This window comes from Lissotriton helveticus, chromosome 5_1 (assembly GCF_964261635.1).
Source record: "Lissotriton helveticus chromosome 5_1, aLisHel1.1, whole genome shotgun sequence".
Taxonomy (NCBI): Eukaryota; Metazoa; Chordata; class Amphibia; order Caudata; family Salamandridae; genus Lissotriton; species Lissotriton helveticus.
The window spans coordinates 2,045,395,744-2,045,416,120 of NC_136065.1; the positions used below are offsets into that span (position 1 = coordinate 2,045,395,744).

A 20,377-nucleotide genomic window follows, 5' to 3' on the forward strand; every position below is an offset into this window, starting at 1 on the left:
TTTCTGAAAAACAAAATGTCAGTCAGTTCCTGAAAAAACAAAACTCCTGTCACCCTGATGTGCTGGCAGTCTTCTCGTTGCAAGTTGGGATACTGCCTGGGACCACTACGCCGGGCATGGTGTATCCAAGCAGCAAAAAACAGCTTTTGCTGTCCCACTCTAAAAAAGCTGGCTCTTCTAGTACTATAAAGTCATTGCAAGGTGTTTCTGATGCCGAAGCCTCATGAGAATTGCCTTTCAGAAAGACAGTCATTCCTCTTCTCCAGTTGAGGTAAGAGACCCTGGCATCTGACAACTTTTGGTAAATGGCCGGTTACTACCCACTTGCAAATGAGCATATTAGGTCTTTATAGGTAAGAAACCTCAGTGTATCAGAACCCTGCAGGCGATAGGTTTAAATCTCTGTGGTTTCAACTTATGCTTCTATCCTTAGGAGTTTAGCAAAATGTGTGCCATGGAGTTGGATAATAACAACTCCTGTTATCAGCTTAAAATGGCAATGGTGTGTGATATGTACATAGTCAATAATAAGATTGCCCTCCACCCCATGTTCAATAATAACATTGCATTGTATCGCTCACCTGTGATGATGAGGGTAATATTCTGAACAAATGTGCTGTTCCCAACAACGTCTGATTCGAAGCAGATGTACCTCCCCGCGTCCCCCAGCCGCAGGGCCTGCACCCGCAGTGTAGCATTGTCCAGCATCTCCACTCGGGTCTGCCGGGTGCCACTCGCGCGGTAGATCCGTCCACCGGAGAGCCAGGCTGCCAATGGGTGCATCTCTCCAGAAGGAGCCAGGAAGTGCCACTGAGTGGGAGGCCGGTCGTTGGCAGGAGATGCAATATTTGGAGAGTCAGATAATGGATCTATCTGGGGTGGCTTCCACTCACAGGGGAGAAGAAGTGACTCTCCTAAACTGGAGTACACAATCCTTTCAGGGTCTGGAATGAGGAAGGAAACAACAGTAGGTAAGTGACAAGTCTGTCAACATTTGTAAACATCTCAAGGACCACAGTGACCTGCAGGGACATCAAACTCAAGTTGTGTGTTATCAGTGCCTCTTTGACTTGTTTCTACCTAGCAACAGGACATGGATTAGGACAAATCCAGAGCTTAATTTGTAAAACAAAATAAAACCATATGTATTCTTTTTTAAATATATATGTTAGGAGCCTATGCATGGCGCTGCTGAATATTGAGTATGCCGAAAACCAAGTCTACCTAGTCTTGATTCCATCTTTCTTCTATCACCCTTGACTTCCTCGCCTTAATGAAGGGGTCACCAAAAAGCACCTTGTGAGCTACTGGTAGCTCTTCAGCTAAGTATAAGTAGCTCCCCAAAGTACAAACCAACCAACTAAATTAGAAGCATTTTCTTGGCTGAATTTTATATCTAAACAACAATTGAAAAGCATGAAGAGAATGTATGTATTTTCAGAACTCACAAGCTGATGTATTTAGAAAAATGGTAGGAATTTCTAAAATATATTTAAAGCTGATATTTGAGTGACAAATCATGCAGCATTGGAGATACTTCTTACTGATAGTATTACCTTGGAGCCAGGGCCATTGCAGCAATGGCTGTCCTATATTACGCACATGCATTTCACAGTGACAAAGCCTTTTTTACACTACTGCTAGCAGCTATGCCTGATGAACTGAGGTGATCACTGCTGTTACTCTTATATATGAGGTCCACTATTAAAATGTGTCTGAAGTGGTCAATATTGCAGCACTAATAATATTAGTAGCTTCGGATGATTTTCATTGAATGTAAGTTACTCTTATATTAGATATACCTGTCATTTCGTCAATTACACAACAAAACGTAGCAGACTGCAATGCAGTTTATTTTTGTTTTATTCCTTGTCACACATGACACGTTTCGGTCTTCTCAGCGACCTTGATCACATGCTTTTTTTCCGAACGTATCGAGGACTGACCAAGCTAATATCGAACAAAAACTCCTGACAACATTTTATAGATCGTTTTTCTGATACTTTGGACCATAATTAAATTAATTAAATTATACACATTGATTCATGTCGAGAGGAAATTTCATCTCCCAAACAAAAACTTACTATAATTAACGAGTACAAGAATATTGCAACGACCTATTTAAAGTGCATTAAGCGCATTGAATTAAGCAAAAATCTTTACCCTAACCTCCTTATTTTTCACAGAGCAACCGTATAAAAAATGACAGTACCATCATGATTATGGGCAAGTGCCCGTTGCATGCATTGGTTCAAATTCCTGGTAATTAATTTACTTTCATTCCTTGTATATATCTTTTTTCATTAGGAAAATGCAACCTAATTCATCATATAAACTACATTACTTATTTGGCCAAGTGCCCCTCACTAAATGGGATTCATTTCCATCCAGTCCTTAGTTCACTTTCTGTTATACCATCTATCAATGTTGTCATACAAAATGTATAGTTCGGCTTAGCAGGGATTTTGTTCATTATATATTAAGTACTCCTAAGTGCCACAGAGCAAACATTACAGTTCTCCACTTCCCCAATTTACAAACAAGAATGAAATTCCTCATCGTGATTCAAATCATTGGGTGCTTTACTATCTAGTGCCAGAATGTATCTGGTCTTTAGTTCCTGGAGTTTCCTAGTGCGGTCACAACCTCTCCTATCAGCTGGTACTGCATCAATGACAAAATACCCAACATGTGTTGGGTCTTTTTGGTGCACCATCTCACAGTGTCTGGCTACTGGGTACGATCGATCACCATTAGTTATGGCCTCATATGCTGTAGGATTCTTTTGTGGACTTGCAGTGTAGTACTGCCCACATATTGTAGCCGGTAAGTGCATGTTAGCACATAGACCGCAAACTCAGTTTTGCAAATATATGACTCCATGATCTTTGTTGTTCTTCCTCCAAATGGGATAGAGAAAGTAGTGGTATCCTGACCTATGCTGCAAGCTCTGCAGCGGTTACACTTCTTAAAGTCCGGGGTTGGTTTCAACCAACTTTTTTCACGATCAGTTTCTAGGCTGGTTTTCACGATTGCATCCCTCAAAGATGGGGCTCTCTGGTACGTTAAAGGAGGGCGTCTGGGAAGGATCTTACAGGGTCAGCTTTAAGAACATGGCAATTTATATTGCACAGATCCCTGAATTCTCTATGTTGGGTATTGTAGGTAGTTAGACCTCACCTGGGGTTTGCGTCCTTCCTCCCTAACTTCTCTCTTGTAAAATAGGATTGTTTCTCGTTTCTTTTTGCTGGCAGGCCTACACGCCTTCTCTACTACTCTTCTACTGTAGCCCCTCTCTAGCAATCTCTGACTCATTTCTTTCTGGCATTTGTTTAATTCAGTTTTATGCTGCAATTTCTGTTATCTCGCAGCATTTCTCCATATGGTATACTGAGTTTAGTGTGGGTTGGGTGAAAACTAGTGGCATGCAACCTTGTATTGCCTGCCATATCCTTCCTGTGGAGTGTAGTCTCTAGTTTTCCCGCCTACACAAATACTTCAGTATCTAGGAATGTTATACTACTCTTGCTGATGGTATGAGTGATTCAGATTATTGTTATTCAAGAGATCAAGAAATTACTCTACAGATTATGTGGTTCCTCTCCAGATTACAAACAGATCATCTATAAATCTTATCCACATGATTATGTGTCTGTTGCATACTTGTGCATGTTCCCTGCGGAGCACCTGTTCCTCCCACCAGCCCACATGCAAGCAAGCATGCGTAACAGGTGCCCATTGCAGTCCCCCGCTGCTGTTGATATAGCTCACCCCCAAATAGGAAGACATTATCCTCCAGGCATCTCTTTGCCATAGATATTAGCATCTGGATATGTTTGAGCAAGCCTGCAGGTCTCTCCTGTAAAAAGTGTTGCATTGCTCTCAACCCACTAGTATGGGCTATGCTGGTGTACAAAGATGTTATGTCAAGTGCTATTAATACATAATCATGTTCCATTAGAGTGTCATAAATCATTTTGAGAAAGTCACCACTGTCTCTCACATAAGATGATACATTTGATACGTGAGGTTTTAGAAGGACTCAATATTCTAGTTTCAGATTTCTAGAGTTTCTGTTATGGCCTGCGCTGGGAAACCCTTGGTTGGGTAGCTGTGTGCATTAGAAAAATAAATTAACATAACATAACATAACAATATATTTGGACGTATTTTCCATCATGCTCCCAATAGCTGATATAATGGGGCGTCAGGGGGGGGCAACTGGCATTTTTGTGTACCTTTGCAATTAAATAAAAGGCCAGAGTTCTCGGTGTATCATACTTGAGGTACCGCCGTTCATCATCTGAGAGCAGACCGTTGTTTCTCCACCTCTCTAAGTCTTGTGCAAATTCCGCATGAGCATTCGTCATTACTTCCTGCTTGCACCATTTGTAACAATCCCTTTGTCCGAGTTGAGAGCCTGCTTCCTATAGGAACATGCTAACTGGCCACAGAACAACGTTACCCCCTTTATCTGAGTTCCGTACTACCACTTGCTTATTTCTCAATTTCGACACCAAATCAAATACTTCCACTCACTGGCCAGTTTCTTTGTTCCACTTTCATTTACCCCTCTATGGATCCTTTTCAGGTCTTCAATGATCAATTTGTGGAATGTTCCAATATTATCTTTCACTATAGTTGGAGTCGTCCTTGATCGTGGCCTAAAGGGTGTAACTGCTGCTTCCCCAATATCAATGTTCACTTCCCTGATGACACCCTGAATTGTTAGTTCCGTATCTGGATCATCATTTTCCATTTCCAACTGTCTGCGAGTCCTTGATATAGAGATATCCGCAATGGTTGTGCCTTCCATTGGTATCAGTGATTGGCTCTGCTCAGTCCTGATTCTGGACGGTTTTTAAATACCAGTGTGGATTTATAGGAGCTTAAGTTTCCTAATGTACTTGAAAGTGTCAATCCTAGCTTGTGGGTAATTAAATGTATTCCTAGGATAAAATGAGAGTCCAAGCATTAAAATGTCCTCCTCAGATGCTGTTAGGGTTAAGTCCGACAGGTTCATAATAGACTTCCCCCTACTCAATTCTTTATTCATTACTTTTGTTTCCATGTCTTCTTGGTATTTATGTTTTGTCTTTCTGTCTCTTTGCCGTTGCTTCCATCTTCGGCACCTCCTCCAATTGGTTTCTGAGACTTTGGATTCCGTGGTCTGAGTGTGGCTTGACGGTCCAATCTTAAAAAATCCAGTTCATCAGACATGGTTATCTTCTTCCTTATCGCTGTAGTTTCACTCTGCCCCTGGCCTCTACTCAGATCTTCATTGCTTGTCCCCACCTCTGAGCTCAGTTCAGTTTCCGAGACCGTAACTGTAGTCTTCTTTCTCCCATTTATTCCCCCGTCCTGCTGTTGTCTCTGTTTCCTGAGGCGATCAAATGTTCGGGCAAACTTGAAAATCTGGCCATTCTCATAATCAATCCTATCTCTCAAGAACTTGTTTAGTTTCCTCTGTTTGATTAAATATTCATGCTTTTTTAAACTTGTTTGCGTTTCAGTTTTAAAGACCCTCCAGGATATAGTGGCATGGATTAGCAAATTTAGCACCACAAATATGGAAATTTAGCAGCACAAATATGGAAATTAGCGGTATTTTTGCGGCACTTTATTTTACTCATAATCATCCATTTTCAGCTTTAAAACAATAGAAACTGTTTTAGCAGAGTATTCCACTTTGAAATAGGCCCTGCTGTGATGTCATTTCCTTTGATGTCCCTTCCACTACCCCAAGCATTTTAGTGAATTGACGCCCATGCTCTAGTTGGCCATGTTACCCCCTCAACTTCCATGTCCAATGTGCCTGTATTTAAAATATATCTTGATGCGTTGAGACAACCTATTCTTTCATATATTAAAGCAACTTCCAAATTAGAAAGGTTTATTCTGTCCTACACGGAGAGATGGGCGGCTAAGCTTAGTGTCGCCTTACTGGATGTGGCAGATATGGTATTACTGAAATGACAGTAAAACCCTGTATCTTGTTTATAATTACACAACAAACAGCCACCTTTTGACTCGGGTTGGCGGATTTTCCACCCCCCTTGCTGGCAGACTTACTCCCTCTGACAAGGCAGCAGTTGAAAATTCACCTTATGAAGGATTAACCAGCAGGGCACAGGAGGGTTGTCCACCAAAGTTGCAGCATCGGCCATGGGAAGAAATACTTTGGTGGGTTTCGGCCTTAATATTTTATCACCAAAGTGGCTCCTCCCATGGGGTGGTGCAGATACTCTGTTGAGTAAGATCCAACGCTGAGGAGATTCCACCAGTAATATAGCATAAGTATTTGTAAAGCAAACACAAAGGCACCTTGACGCTGAATAACAGATGTTTGTTACCCAACTACGTGGTTTAATTTTATTGACCTCAGAAAGATGAAAGGCTGAGTGGACCCACAGGGATTTGAACCTGTGACTATGAGGACCTGTCTTAACTATGGCCACTGGGAAGGTCACGCAAAGTGGAAATACAAGGTATGCACCACATATCAGCCTGGATTTGGCACAGATTTGGGGCGCCATGACTACCTTTCCATGAAGGCCCACCACTTACTCCCTTGCTGTTCTTGCACAGAACTAACTCCACTGGCCCGATACTGGACCAGCCACAGCAGACTGGTCAGGGGTTCTGCACCTATGTGGTTAGTGACAACTAGACATTAGTGGCCGCAAAGGCAGTGCGGGAGGCGTCTACACCGGCTTAGTGCCCCCTTGCGTACACTACACAGAGTAGATCTTGGGTGAGCTATCCCTTGCCACCATCCTCATCAGGCTGTTAACCTGAAAGATTTGGCCATCTTAGCATTTTTTTATGCTGGCCAAAGTTTTTTAAAGGTGACTTTGGCTTTCTGTTGGAACAATAATGCACTCTTAAAAATAATACACAGCTGTGTATCCCATAAGTTAATCCATTCTGTCAAATATATAATTATTTGATTATGTTTAAGATCAGTCACATAGCTTGCTTTCTCATGGACGCCAGTAAACTTACACATCACAGTGTGACAGGTGGGATGATGTAAAGAGCTTTATGTCCTGTGAATATCCAGATCAGGGGCCTCCTGCTAGTAATGGTGTTAATTGAGGTGCTGTGCCGGATACTTAACTTCTTTATGCCAACAAAAGTGTTGGTCTTGGTATTATCACATTTAGTTACCGGGCACCCAGAGCTCACTGCCAGGCTCCTGAGCGTGATGGAGGAAAGATGTCATCCCTGCACAAATAGGAGCCAACATTTATCAGAGGATAATGTGCAGGACAAATCTGGTACATGCGAAGTTCAATGTCCCATCACTAACCCATAGTAGGAGGTATTTATCACATCCAGTTAATATCTTGCCCAGGAGTAACATTATTTACCGGGTGCAGTAAATTCTTCAGTATTCCCTGCCCACTTCATATTCAGGGTCCAGGAAATAAGCATTACTTCTAAAAGTAATTTAATATGATGTCCAAACAGTTGTGGTTTTTACAAGTATTAATTTAAATTATTGAAACTTTTACCTTGGGTTGCTATCACTGTTTAGAATCACCCCTTCCAACCTTTAGCAAGTATAGTTTTTCGCGTGAATATTCTTTAAAAATTGGCTGTTGGGAATCCACTGATGTGTACAGATTCACACTGACCCTTGTTTAAATAGCATACGCTATCCTATAAGATGAAGAAACAGCAGGGGATTGCCACATGAGTCACGTCGCCAAAATTCCAGAGTGTGTACAGCATGGCAGAGTTCCTCATCAATGGAGGCCATGAGACCTGATTAGTTGTAAAATACACTCTACTAGGATGCATTAAAAATGCAGGTACAGGAAGATATATCTGATCTCTCTTGTCACCACACACAATGTCATGCAATCACATTACATTGAACACCCTCTGCATCATCTGGAAGGTAACTCAAAGATCCCCCAAAATACCTCAAAGATTTAGTTACTCAGCCCAAGTCTGGATGTAAGCTACACTCTAGCAAAGACGCTAAGCTTTTCATCCCCGAATGGAGGAGGTAAATACTTGGAGGGAAAAGAAACTTGCAACAGAATGTACTGAACTCTGGAACTGTCTCTCACATGAAAAAAACAACCCATCTCTGTGGACTTTCAAAGCCAACTTGAAAAAGCTTCAGATGACCCAACTATCTCTTGCCTGCTTAATGACCTCCTCATCTGCATGTATTGTCCCCTCTTGAAATTCTGTTCTCTCCTCACATGACATTCCCTCCTCCCTCCCCTTCTCCTCTCCCCAAACATCACTCCCCAACTACTTCATTTTTGCGGGCACTTATGTAAAAATCGCTGTATTTTTACAAAAGTGCGGATTTCGCGGCAAACCGCAAAATCCTGGAGGGTCTGTTTAAACTTCGTAATTGCCTCTTTCTCTGGTCTAGTGTTAAGGTCAAGCTCCAACTTTTCTATTTCCTGTAAGATTTTGGACCGGTCTTAGTCGGCATATTTGACTAGAATCCAGACGAGTCTTGTCGATGCTTCCAAATTACTTGTAGCCACTCCTCATCATTTCAGGGTCTGGGTTCTCAAAACTTGGTGCTATGAAGATTCTCACGCCTCGTGGGATCCTGCCCACATCCAGGTATTTTGATAAAGATTTAACTTCCCACCACTTCGTTATCTCTTTTCGGTTCAATTTTTCCAATGTTCTCAAGACTTGTTGTAAATCTGTATGTTGCGGTGAACTCCCATTACTTTGTGCTTCTTTCCTTGCTCCCTGCAAGCTTTTGTTGCTGAACATATGTTCAGCCTCCACTTCCCTCTCACGCACTGTAGTGACTGACATGTCTGTTAAGATGTTTAGGGCCATTGTATCTGTAATGCTTACGACTATCGTCTTCTTCCGCCCCCACACCTGTACCATCCTGCTCAACTGGGGTCTTCACAACTTGCCAGTCAACCCTCCAGTCAACCCTTTGCCGGGCCGATCGTCCAATACTCCAGTCCTGGGTTTCCAGTATGGGGGCCTGCGGCTGCTTTCACTTCGCTCCACTCCGACCTGCCACGTAGTCACACAGCCTGTCTGATTCAGCTGGAGCCGCTGGTCCGATCGTTGGTGGTCCGGTCGCGGGTGCAGCCTCCCTGCCAATATCTCTGTAGTTTCGTCAAATACACAACAAAACGGAGCAGACTCAAATGCGGTATATACATATCTTACTGGCGGTCGCCAGTAGATAGTTATAGTTAGGACCATGTTTCCATAGGAAAAGCGTTTTTTAACTTGCCTATATCTTTGGCACTGGTTGACAAATCTTCACAAAATTTTCCACAAAAAAGGGATTTGATAATTCTTGATGCATATGGAAAGATTTGGGGTGATCCGTCAAGCAGCAGCTGAGGAAAAAGGAGGGTTAAAAAAAGTGTATGTCCCATGTTAATTCCCGTAGAGATTTTAGTCCTGACTCCTGACTACGTTGGACGAAATTACACTAAATTTGGCAGGAAGGTAGCTCCTTTTTTAGGTCGAGACCTGCGTAGGCTGCGCTTGTGCAGTCTCGCAGGGAGAGATCTTATGTTTACAGGGTGGGGGCTTGAACCCGCCCCTCTTCTCCATTGGCTGGCTTCCTAAACGGAGGCCAGCCATTGGAGGAGAGGGGCATCACTCCGTTCAAGCCCCGTCTTTTTGGGACTCGGGTGTGTTTTTTCGTTTCTTTCTGTTTTCTTTCTCTCCTCTTCCCATCGGCTGGAATTTTACCTTCCAGCCAATGGGAAGAGGAGAGAATGAAAAACACGCCCCCGAATCCCAAAATGACCGTGCGTTTCTCCGAGGCATTTCTGCCTTGCCTCAGAGAAACCTGGTGGTGTTTCCAGCACCTCGGCTCCTTTCTCCCGGTTGCCTGCTCGGACCCCTTTCTCTTCGCATGAAAACAGCCAGTCATAAGAGTTTTGCACACAGACTAAGGGGCCATGATCTAGGAGGGACACGCACCCCCAGGGGAACGGGGGGAGGCCGGGCCCGGCGAGCCATTGTTTCTCTTATCTCAGCGAGAGCGAAGTCTGAGTGACAGCTCGGAAATCTGATCCCGTGAAAGAGCCGGCACGGGCGGGGGGCGGGCGGGCGCTGGGATTGAAGGCCCCGGGAGGAGAAGCAGAGGAAAAGCTGCTCTTGTCACTGGCTCTCTCCCTGCTTCTGAGGGGGGACGAGACCTGTACGAACCCCCGGAAGAAACACTCCATGCGTCGGAACTGGGACCTTTAGAAGCACACCCGTTAGCCACAGCACGCTGAGCGCCATTGCTACTTGTGCGCACATTTAACCACCCGAGCAGGGAAGGCACAGGTGCGGGGTCTGCCCACACCCTGCAACCTGCTCCCGACCCCCCTGGCCAGCCCTCCCCCGCCTCCAGATCCCTGCTCGGAGGGGGCGGGGGCGTGCGCGCTCTCAATGGGTCTGTGGGAGGTGGATCACCCATGCAAATCCCCAGCGGTTCATTCATGCTTTTCCCCCCCCTCTAAAGCCATCTTGTTGCCTCTAGGTCATTAGCGGAGCCCGGATCCACAGGAAATTGCTAGATAAATGCACAGGAGGACGCCAACACGAGCGCCGAGACTCGCCTAGGGACCCGCAGGATGGATGGCTTTTATGACCAGCAAGTGCCTTACACAGTGACCAGCGTGACTGTGGCCGTGTTTGTAAACTTGAACTGTTGATCTCAGGGTGGCTCGCGGGCAGGGTCAGGAGGGCAGCTACGTTGAGTTGGGGTGACGGGGGGCTTACGGGCACGTCCTGAGAGTGACTCGAGAAGCAGCGCTGCAGACCCCGGCTCTGTGGATTTAGCTTTGGAAGGGATGCACGGATTGTGCCCTCCGAGCAGAGCGCGGCTCCGTGGCGGGCTCTAATCACAGTAATATCCCCCAGGTTCGTGTCATCGTTAGCCCAGAGAGAGACACGCACCGACAGATCTGACTCTGAATGCTGCTCAAAGTTTCCAATCACACTCCACATTTCCACCAACACCCCCTTTAAGCACAGGGGGCAGAAAGTGTAGGGGTTTTGGTCCCTATATTCTTACTTTGATTGGTGTGGCATCTTTAGATGTGTGTGCAGTGATAGAAAAACATGTATTTTCAGCGCACTGTCATTCACAGAGTATGCTAACTTTGTGCGTGTTTAAAATAAAGCGAGGCTTGCGCGGCCCAGATTTTTGTTTACATCAGCAAAGTTATTGTATTAAGTTGTGCTTTAATAGACCATGGTTTCTGATAGGCCAATTAACATGCAAGGCATTGTTTACGAACATATGGCAGTTTACGTACACGAGTCTCAGAGCTTTAAATGAACATAGAAAAGTGCATGAGGCGAAAATGGCAGCACCTCACAGACATCAGACGTGCACGGGTTTATAATAAACAACGCGCTGCCATTGGCCCAGCAGTGCAGGAGTTGCACTACTTCACACGTGCCCCGGAATTTCAGGGGTTAAGCATACTGCCCCTGGGAACATGTTCCTATCCGATGCAGAGGCCTATGTGGGTCAGAGCTTCCTCCAGAGCTGGAGATGCGCAGACAGCAGCTTCCTCTTCGCATCAGGTATTCAAACCAGTTTTGCAGGTTCCCATCAAAGCGCGCGGGAGTGAGAGGAGACAACAAGGGGGAGAGGGGGTGAGCCGGCGAGGCTGGAGGAAGGCGGGGAGGGGCAGCGAGAAGAAGAAATAGAAGATGGAAGCAGAGTGGGTGAATGACAGAAGGAGTCCGAGTGGAAAACAGGGACAGGGGCTAGCAGGACCAACAGAAACCAACTAGGTGAGTCCAGCTGACAGAGAGGGAGAGCAATAGGAGAAGGGACCTGGGCGTTAGAAGGGAGACAGAAAACACTGCAGAGAGGGAAGGAATGAGGGGCTAGAGATCGATTGAGAGAAAGAGGAAATGTATTTTAATTACATTTATATAGCGCTTACAACCCCAGACGGGCATTGGAGCACTTCATTGTAGGTAGTACACTCCTCTGGAACACAAGGTTAGTGGTTTGTCCAGTAGCTATTGGTTTATTAGCAGAAATACAAATGGGGAAATTATTTCCCAAGCCACATGAATGTATAAAACACAGAAGAGCAAATTAGAAGTAACTGTTCCACGACATCTAATGATTTTATCGATCAGTACAAAATTGCCCTGCAGTTGTGCACATGTATCTGTAACCCGATCTCAGATCTGTGGAGGAACAAAACCTGAACAGAGACGGCCAGAACTGGTGGGTGTGCCCTCCGTGGAGTGGACGCTGCCTGGCATCGTGAGTGCCCTATGACACTGACACAAGAGCCCTCTCCTCACCCCGGTGCTCCCTACAACCATCCCATGTGCCCTCAACCACTCCCGGTGCCCTCCTCCACCACCCCAGGTGCGCTGCTCCCCCGGCCCCCCCACGAGCCCTCTCACCTCTTCAGCAGGGAGTCCCGGGAGCCTGCCCCTGTCGCTGTGGGGCGAGAGCTCGGGCAGAGCCACGGAACCAGTCTCCCAAGCTTGATGGGTGAGGCAGTTGTGTTTGTGTGTGGCTCTGTGTGTGTGTGTGTGGCTCTGTGTGTGTGTGTGTGTGTGTGTGTGTGTGTGTGTGTGTGTGTGTGTGGCTCTGTGTGTGTGTGTGGCTCTGAGTGTGTGTGTGTGTGTGTGTATGTGGCTCTGTGTGTGTGTTTGTGTGGCTCTGTGCGTGTTTGTGTGGCTCTGTGTGTGTGTGTGTGTGTGGCTCTGTGTGTGTGTGTGGCTCTGTGTGTGTGTGTGTCTCTCTCTGTGTGTGCAAATGCAATAGGTCTCGCATTTGCGAGAGGTTAAGGCATTGGCATTGTAAATGACAATGCCATTTATTTATCTGTTTTCAAAACCAACACATAAATAAAAAGTTTGTCATTTACAACGCCAATAGCTCAAACTTTTGCAAAGGCGAGACCGTTGCATTGTAAATGCTTGTCTTATTTGGTGTAAATCTGTTGAGTAGTTTTTGCGAATTAATAAAAAAACAAATAAGGATATATAAGGACGCAGATCCTTTCAGGATCCGACAGTCACTGTCTTGAAATGTGATTGAGTGCCAGCACTTCAGCCAGGAAGTATTGGCAGCCATCGTGGGAGTCAGCTTCAGCCAAATCCCACAAAAAGTAAAGAGAAGGGGGCAGGGTAGTAATACCCTGACCCAGAAGCCTCTTGGGGCAAAAGCATTTTTATTTTTAGTGCGAGTTGCGCTGGATCCGCGGCACCTGCCAAAATTTAAGGAAAAAGTTGTGTTTCTCTACAATGCAAAACCCGGGTAGGCAAGGGGCATGTGGGATTAATAAAATGAGAAGGCACATGGGGCCCCCCCTCCTGAGGCTTTTAACCCAGGGGGACCACCACCTCCCCGGGGCTTTTTAAATATAATAGAGGGGGACCACACGGACGCCCTTCCATGTCTCCCATTGAGCCCAGGGGACCACCACCTCCCCAGGGCTTTGTTTTCAATTTGAGGGCAGGCGGTATGGACCACCCACCTGGGGCGGATTCAAGCCCTGGGGACCACCACCTCCTGGGGCTTTGTTTTCAATTCGGAGGGCAGGCGATATGGACCCCCAACTAGGGTGGGTTCAAGCCCCGGGGACCACCACCACCTTGTGGCTAATTTAAAAACAATGGGGTGGCTGGGTGACACCCCCCCCCGGGCCCTGGGGACCAACACCTCAGAGATGTCATCAGTGATGTAATTTGAGATGTCATCAGTGATGTCACTGACCATGTCATGAGTGATGTAATATGTCTTTGAAGTGGATGACAGGCGTATAGACTGTACCGCATAAGAGTTGAAGGGGGGAGCGACATGTCTGACGGGTGGGGGGGAGTGGGCCTGGGGGGGAGGAGGGGAAGGGGGGGAGTTTGTTGTAGGTTGATAGTTGCTTATATGATATGAGGAGGAATTAGACTGTGCGCAAGCCTAGAGCAAAATGGACTTAACGCCCAGGTCAGCATTGCAGTTCGTAATGACAGACAATTCTACTGCATAGACAGCATACACGAAGAAATGAGTGCCGAGGGACAAGAGGGAGATAGATGGAGTATGGAACAGATATTATAGGGCCAACGTCTATCAACCATTGTATGATGGAATGTACTATATAACTGAAGTATATTTGTCTAATTGATTGAAAACTTGAATAAAATTTGTTTACGAAAAAAAATGAGTGATGTAATATGTGAGGTCATAAGCAGTGCAACTATAACTCCTGAATTTCTATGGTTTTGTGTGAGTGAAATCTGAACCTATCTATAACGTCCCTGTAACCTTTATCAGTACATTTCTAAGCTTTTTTAAATTCTATTTCTTAACTATGATGACCTGTAACCTTTGTTGTTTTTTCAGTGAATATACACGTCACTGAATATATATATATAGAGGTGTGGCGCCGCGGCCAGGGCGACTGACGCTGGAATCTGGGGACCACGGTTCGATCCCCGGCTCCGGCGGCAGGTTAGCCCAGCACCATGTGACTCTGGGCAATAGCTCGCTTAATCTCCCCGACGGCCCCCCAGCGCCTAGAGACCCTTACGGGTGATTGTGCGCTTTACAAATGTGGACTTTATACATATATATATATTACCTACTGGCGGTCGCCAGTAGGTATATATAGTTAGGATTTTTTCTCTATGGGTTTTTTGAAAATTCTATGTCTAATAACTTTGGCGTTTGTGGACGGAATTGGCTGAAATTTTCAGGAAAATTGCACATTTTGTTTCTGAGCATCCCTTGAAAATTTGGGGGGGGTTCGTCAAGGGGGGGCCGAGAAAAAAGGGGGGTCCCAAAACGTGTTTTTAACATTGAGTTTTCCATAGGGCGGTTGGCCTCACTTTTAGCCCGAACGGCTGAATGGATTTGCACGAAACTTGGCAAAATTGTAGGGACTGGTAGCCCGATGTGCCTTTTGTAGGTCTCAATATATGTGCTCCAGTGGATTTTGAGAAATTAACGTTTAAAAAAAGATATATATCTGTAACAGCGGACCTGGCAGCGTCCCAGGACGCGTACTTTACGCGCAACGGAGCTTTGTGAAGCGAAGCTGATTGGTTCTCCGGCGTCTGTCAACATTCCAAACAGTCCGTAGCGGCCGCCATCTTGTCTCTCGGTAGGATCGAGAGACAAGAGGAGGCCAAAGCGAAGGGGCAAATGACCATAAGGGGGCATAGTACATTGTCGCTCACCCCCTAGGTTTGATGTGGAGGTTTTAAAAGGGCCCCGCGGGGCAAAAAAAAATAAAAATAATAATAATCGAACAGCTGAATGGATTTGCACGAAACTTGGCAAAATTGTAGGGACTGGTAGCCCGATGTGCCTTTGCTAGATCTCAATATATGTGCTCCAGTGGATTTTGAGAAATTAACGTTCAAAAAAAGATATATATCTGTAACAGCGCACCGCTTCGCGTACTTTTCGCGTTACGGAGCTTTGCGAAGCGAAGCTGATTGGCTCTCCGGTGTCTGTAAACATTCCAAACAGTCCGTAGCGGCCGCCATCTTGTCTCTCGGTAGGATCGAACAGCTGAATGGATTTGCACGAAACTTGGCAAAATTGTAGGGACTGGTAGCCCGATGTGCCTTTGCTAGGTCTCAATATATGTGCTTCAGTGCATTTTGAGAAATTAACGTTCAGAAACAAGATATATATCTGTAACAGCGCTCCGCTTCGCGGAGATAAAATTATATGTGTATTACCTAGCTGTTGCTAACACCAGTTAGCGACGGCTAGTAGAAGATAGCGACCATCTTGGGCCCCACTTTGCATGTGAGTGATATTTATCACTAATGACATGCAAAGTGGGCATGCCAAGATGTTAGCGACTGGAAACAGTCGCTAACATCGCTATCTCCTATTATCAACTTTTGGAAATATTCGAGATAAGCGCGAATATCTCCAAAAGCTACCACCTGCCCTGAGCAGTTCTTAGCCATGTTATCCAATGGGAGGTGGATAACATGGCTAAGAGCATTAGCTCGGTAATGCATGAATATCGCTGAGTTTTCAGCGATATTAATGCATTGCGGTCGTTTTTTATCGTATTTCCGATAAACCTTGATAATAGCAAGGTTTATCTGCGATAATTTCTGACGGTAAAAAAATCGTTGCTAAGCATCGTTAGGGATAAATATCGCTTAACTTTGGTAATATGCCCCAACGTCTGTTAACGTTCGATTCGAAGGAAATCAGGAAGTGTTGAAAAACATTGTCTGCGCCATCTTGTCTTTTTTCAAATGCCACACTTTTGTCGTGCACGGCAGCCATTTTAGATGCCTTGACCAGACCCACTCTGTGCACGCTGTCGATCCTTAGCATGGCTCCCCACCCTCGCAAGCATCTCCCCCAGGCAGTGGTCACCCCCGCTCTCTGTCTTATGCATGGGTAATAAACCTCCCCCCATCTGCGCTGCTCTTCCCTGAGAATCACACCCTGTGCCCGCCCGACACCTCCCTTTCGCCCTATTCACTACCGCACCCTCTGATACTCCTTTTCCTCTGTGTCCGATTGTCCAGGCTGGTCCTAGGGTATCAGCTAGCCCTGCAGATGTAGTTTATGGCCACAGCTGTAAAGAATCACCCCTCTTCAAAGGAGTTATAGTAGATCAAGGCCCACACTCGATGAGATCCGTCACAGCAGAAGCGTTGCTATTATCTGAAAACCATCCTGTATTGTGATTGGGGAGGGGACCGAGCCTGAAGCGGAAGATTCCAGGGATGACTCTTTGTACATCAAAGTTTTTACAATTATGTGTCACATTAAAAATATATAGCACTCCGACAAAGTAGTAAGATTATAAAACTTTAATAATTTATAAATATATACAAGAAAACAAAAATAGTAATAACATATAAACATTTTTAGGGAAAAACAACGAAGTAGTGGTCGGCTGTGCGAATAGTCCCAACGCAGCACAACGTCCAGATTTCCGGCGTGGGGCGTCGCGGGGGGTGGGTCATCAGTAGCAAACTGTTGTGCGAATAGTTCCAAGGCAGCAGAACGCGCTGAAATCTAGATGACACTAAAGTGATGTCTAGTAAGTTGCCACCCAGCAAATAACGGCATGGGGCGTCGCGGGGGGTGGGTCATCAGTAGCAAACTGTTGCGCGAATAGTTCCAAGGCAGCAGAACGATGGCACCAAGGTGATGTCCAGTAAGTTGCCGCACTGGTTTTGGTATCCTACAATGCTGCTCCGAATAACGGCGCGGGGCGCCCCGGGGGAGGCGGTGAACGGGCCTGTCCAGGTGGAGTGTCATCTGTTGTAGTGGGGCGCCCCTTTACCGTTTCAGTTGCCATTCCGTCCGTTTTTGGTCCACTGTGTCAAAAGCCGCAATTCAGCTGAGTTGCGCCCACTCTTGCGGTGCAGCGATAGGCGGCTGTCACAGGACTCTCAAAATGGCGGCAGGCTGTTTCCTTTTTGGGCCTGGTCCACTGAAATGGCCCTGGGACACCTTGGAAATCGGACGCTTGTCTGCTAGGTCTTGGACCCCATTCTCGAAAGCGTCCCCTCCGCCTTGAGAATTCATCAAAAGTTTTGGGGGCTCCGACTCCTGCAGGCTTCTGGTGGGGAGCGGCTGCCATGATTGCTCGCGGAATGACCACGACTGAGCTACGAGATGGTGGTGCTCTCATGCTGACGCCAGCTTCAGTCTGAAACATCCAGAAACAAGGTGGGGCTTTCATCGTTTGGGAAAAAAAAAAAGTTTTCATCCAATGAAAAGTGTTGTTTTTAGGTCACATGATCAAGCCTTCCATCATTAGGAAACCAAAAGTAAAATGAACCAATGAAAAGTTTTATAAACAAGTCACATGACCTGTTATGCGGCATAGGGTGTAAAATGCGGAGAAAATACGTTGGCACGTGAGGCGGCGTCAGTAGCGGACCGATGTGCGAATAGGCCGAAGGCAACACAACGCGCCAAGATCCGGATGGCACCCAGGTGGTGTCCAGCAAGTTGCAGCACTGGTGTGGCCATCCTACAATGCTGAAAGTCGGCGTGGGGCGCCCCGTTGGCACGTGAGGCGGCGTCAGTAGCGGACCGATGTGCGAATAGGCCGAAGGCAACACAATGCGCCAAGATCCGGATGGCACCGAGGTGGTGTCCAGCAAGTTGCAGCACTGGTGTGGCCATCCTACAATGCTGAAAGTCGGCGTGGGGCGCCCCGTTGGCCTGTGAGTTTGCGTCAGTAGCGGACCGATGTGCGAATAGGCCGAAGGCAGCACAACGCGCCAAGATCCGGATGGCACCGAGGTGGTGTCTAGTAAGTTGCCGCACTGGTGTGGCCATCCAACAATGCTGAAAGTCGGCGTGGGGCGCCCCGTTGGCCTGTGAGTTTGCGTCAGTAGCGGACCGATGTGCGAATAGGCCGAAGGCAGCACAACGCGCCAAGATCCGGATGGCACCGAGGTGGTGTCTAGTAAGTTGCCGCACTGGTGTGGCCATCCTACAATGTTGAAAGTTGGCGTGGGGCGCCCCGTTGGCCTGTGAGATGGCGTCAGTAGCGGACCGATGTGCGAATGGGGCCAAAGGCAGCGCAACAATATTTTCTGAATAGAAGACACCACAAGGCGCTGAGATGCCAAGATCCGGATGGCACCGAGGTGGTGTCTAGTAAGTTGTCGCACTTCTGTGGCCATCCTACAATGTTGAAAGTCGGCGTGGGGCGCCCCGTTGGCCTGTGAGATGGCGTCAGTAGCGGACCGATGTGCGAATGGGGCCAAAGGCAGCGCAACAATATTTTCTGAATAGAAGACACCACAAGGCGCTGAGATGCCAAGATCCGGATGGCACCGAGGTGGTGTCTAGTAAGTTGTCGCACTTCTGTGGCCATCCTACAATGTTGAAAGTCGGCGTGGGGCGCCCCGTTGGCCTGTGAGATGGCGTCAGTAGCGGACCGATGTGCGAATGGGGCCAAAGGCAGCGCAACAATATTTTCTGATTTGAAGACACCACAAGGCGCTGAGATGCCAAGATCCGGATGGCACCGAGGTGGTGTCTAGCAAGTTGTGGCACTGGTGTGGCCATCGTACAATGGTAAAAGTCGGCGTGGGGCGCCCTGTTGGCCTGTGAGATGGTGTCAGTAGCGGACTGATGTGTGAATGGGGCCAAAGGCAGCGCAACAATATTTTCTACAATATTTTCGGAGTAGAAGACACCACAAGGCGCTGAGATGCCAAGATCCGGATGGCACCGAGGTGATGTCTAAGTTGCGGACCGATGTGCGAATGGGGCCAAAGGTAGCGTAACAAGATTTTCTGTATGGAAGATACCACTAGGCGTTGAGATGCCAAGATTCGGATGGCACCGAGGTGATGTCTAGCAAGTTGTGCCACTGGTGTGGCCATCGTACAATGGTAAAAGTCGGCGTGGGGCGCCCTATTGGCCTGTGAGATGGTGTCAGTAGCGGACTGATGTGCGAATGGGGCCAAAGGCAGCGCAACAATATTTTCTGACTGACACCACAAGGCGCTGAGATGCCAAGATCCGGATGGCACCGAGGTGATGTCTAAGTTGCGGACTGATGTGCGAATGGGGCCAAAGGCAGCGTAACAATATTTTCTGTATGGAAGATACCACTAGGCGTTGAGATGCCAAGATTCGGATGGCACCGAGGTGATGTCTAGCAAGTTGGTGTGGTCATCCTACAATGCTGAAACTCGGCGTGGGTCACCCCATTAGCCTGTGAGATGGCGTCAGTAGCGGACCGATGTGCGAATAGGCCGAAGGCAGCACAACGCGCCAAGATCCGGATGTCACCGTGGTGGTTTCATAGTTGAGAGGCTCTTCATCTGCAGTGGGGCGCCGAGATCCGGATGGCACCGAGGTGATGTCTAGCAAGTTGCTGTACTGGTGGGGTCATCCTACAATGCTGAAATGTAGTGGGGCGCCCATTTACCGTTTCAGTTGCCATTCAGCTGAGTTTCGGCTGCTCTTGATGCTACAGCGACAGGCGGCTGCAAGAGGACTCTCAAAATGGCGGCCTGTTCTTTGGATTTGGGCCTGGTCCACTAAAATGGCCCTGGGACACCTTAGAACTTGGACGCTCGATTTTTTTTTCCTTTCCTGTACATGCAAAAAAAGGTAAATGCCCGGTACGTTACACGCTTCATCTGCCACGATGAACTCTCCAGAGGAACCGAAAAAAAATATAGTTGTGGTAACTATACCATGCATCGTCATATGGAGAGGTGGCACCAATTAATTATAGTGCTGCATAAAAGAGAGATTTGGAGGAGAACCCCTGACCTGCTAGTACATTCATCAAAGAAGTGGCACTGAGAGCTTCAGAGGCAAGGGAAACAGTCCCAAATATTTAGAAGAACTTTGGAAAGATTAAAATGACATGTTTAGATTGTGGTAAATTAATTTCATGTGGACAGATGAGTGTTA

At 46.8% G+C, this 20,377-nt stretch overlaps 1 protein-coding gene across 1 annotated transcript in view; it reads right to left on the reverse strand.

Annotated features, from left to right (window-relative positions):
• LOC144753966 (uncharacterized) overlaps positions 1-20,377 on the reverse strand; it is a 62,461-nt gene that overhangs the window by 17,444 nt on the left and 24,640 nt on the right. Inside the window, exon 2 of the mRNA XM_078641488.1 lies at positions 582-944. Coding sequence (XP_078497614.1) covers positions 582-944 — 363 coding nt within the window. The remainder of the gene's footprint in view (positions 1-581; positions 945-20,377) is intronic.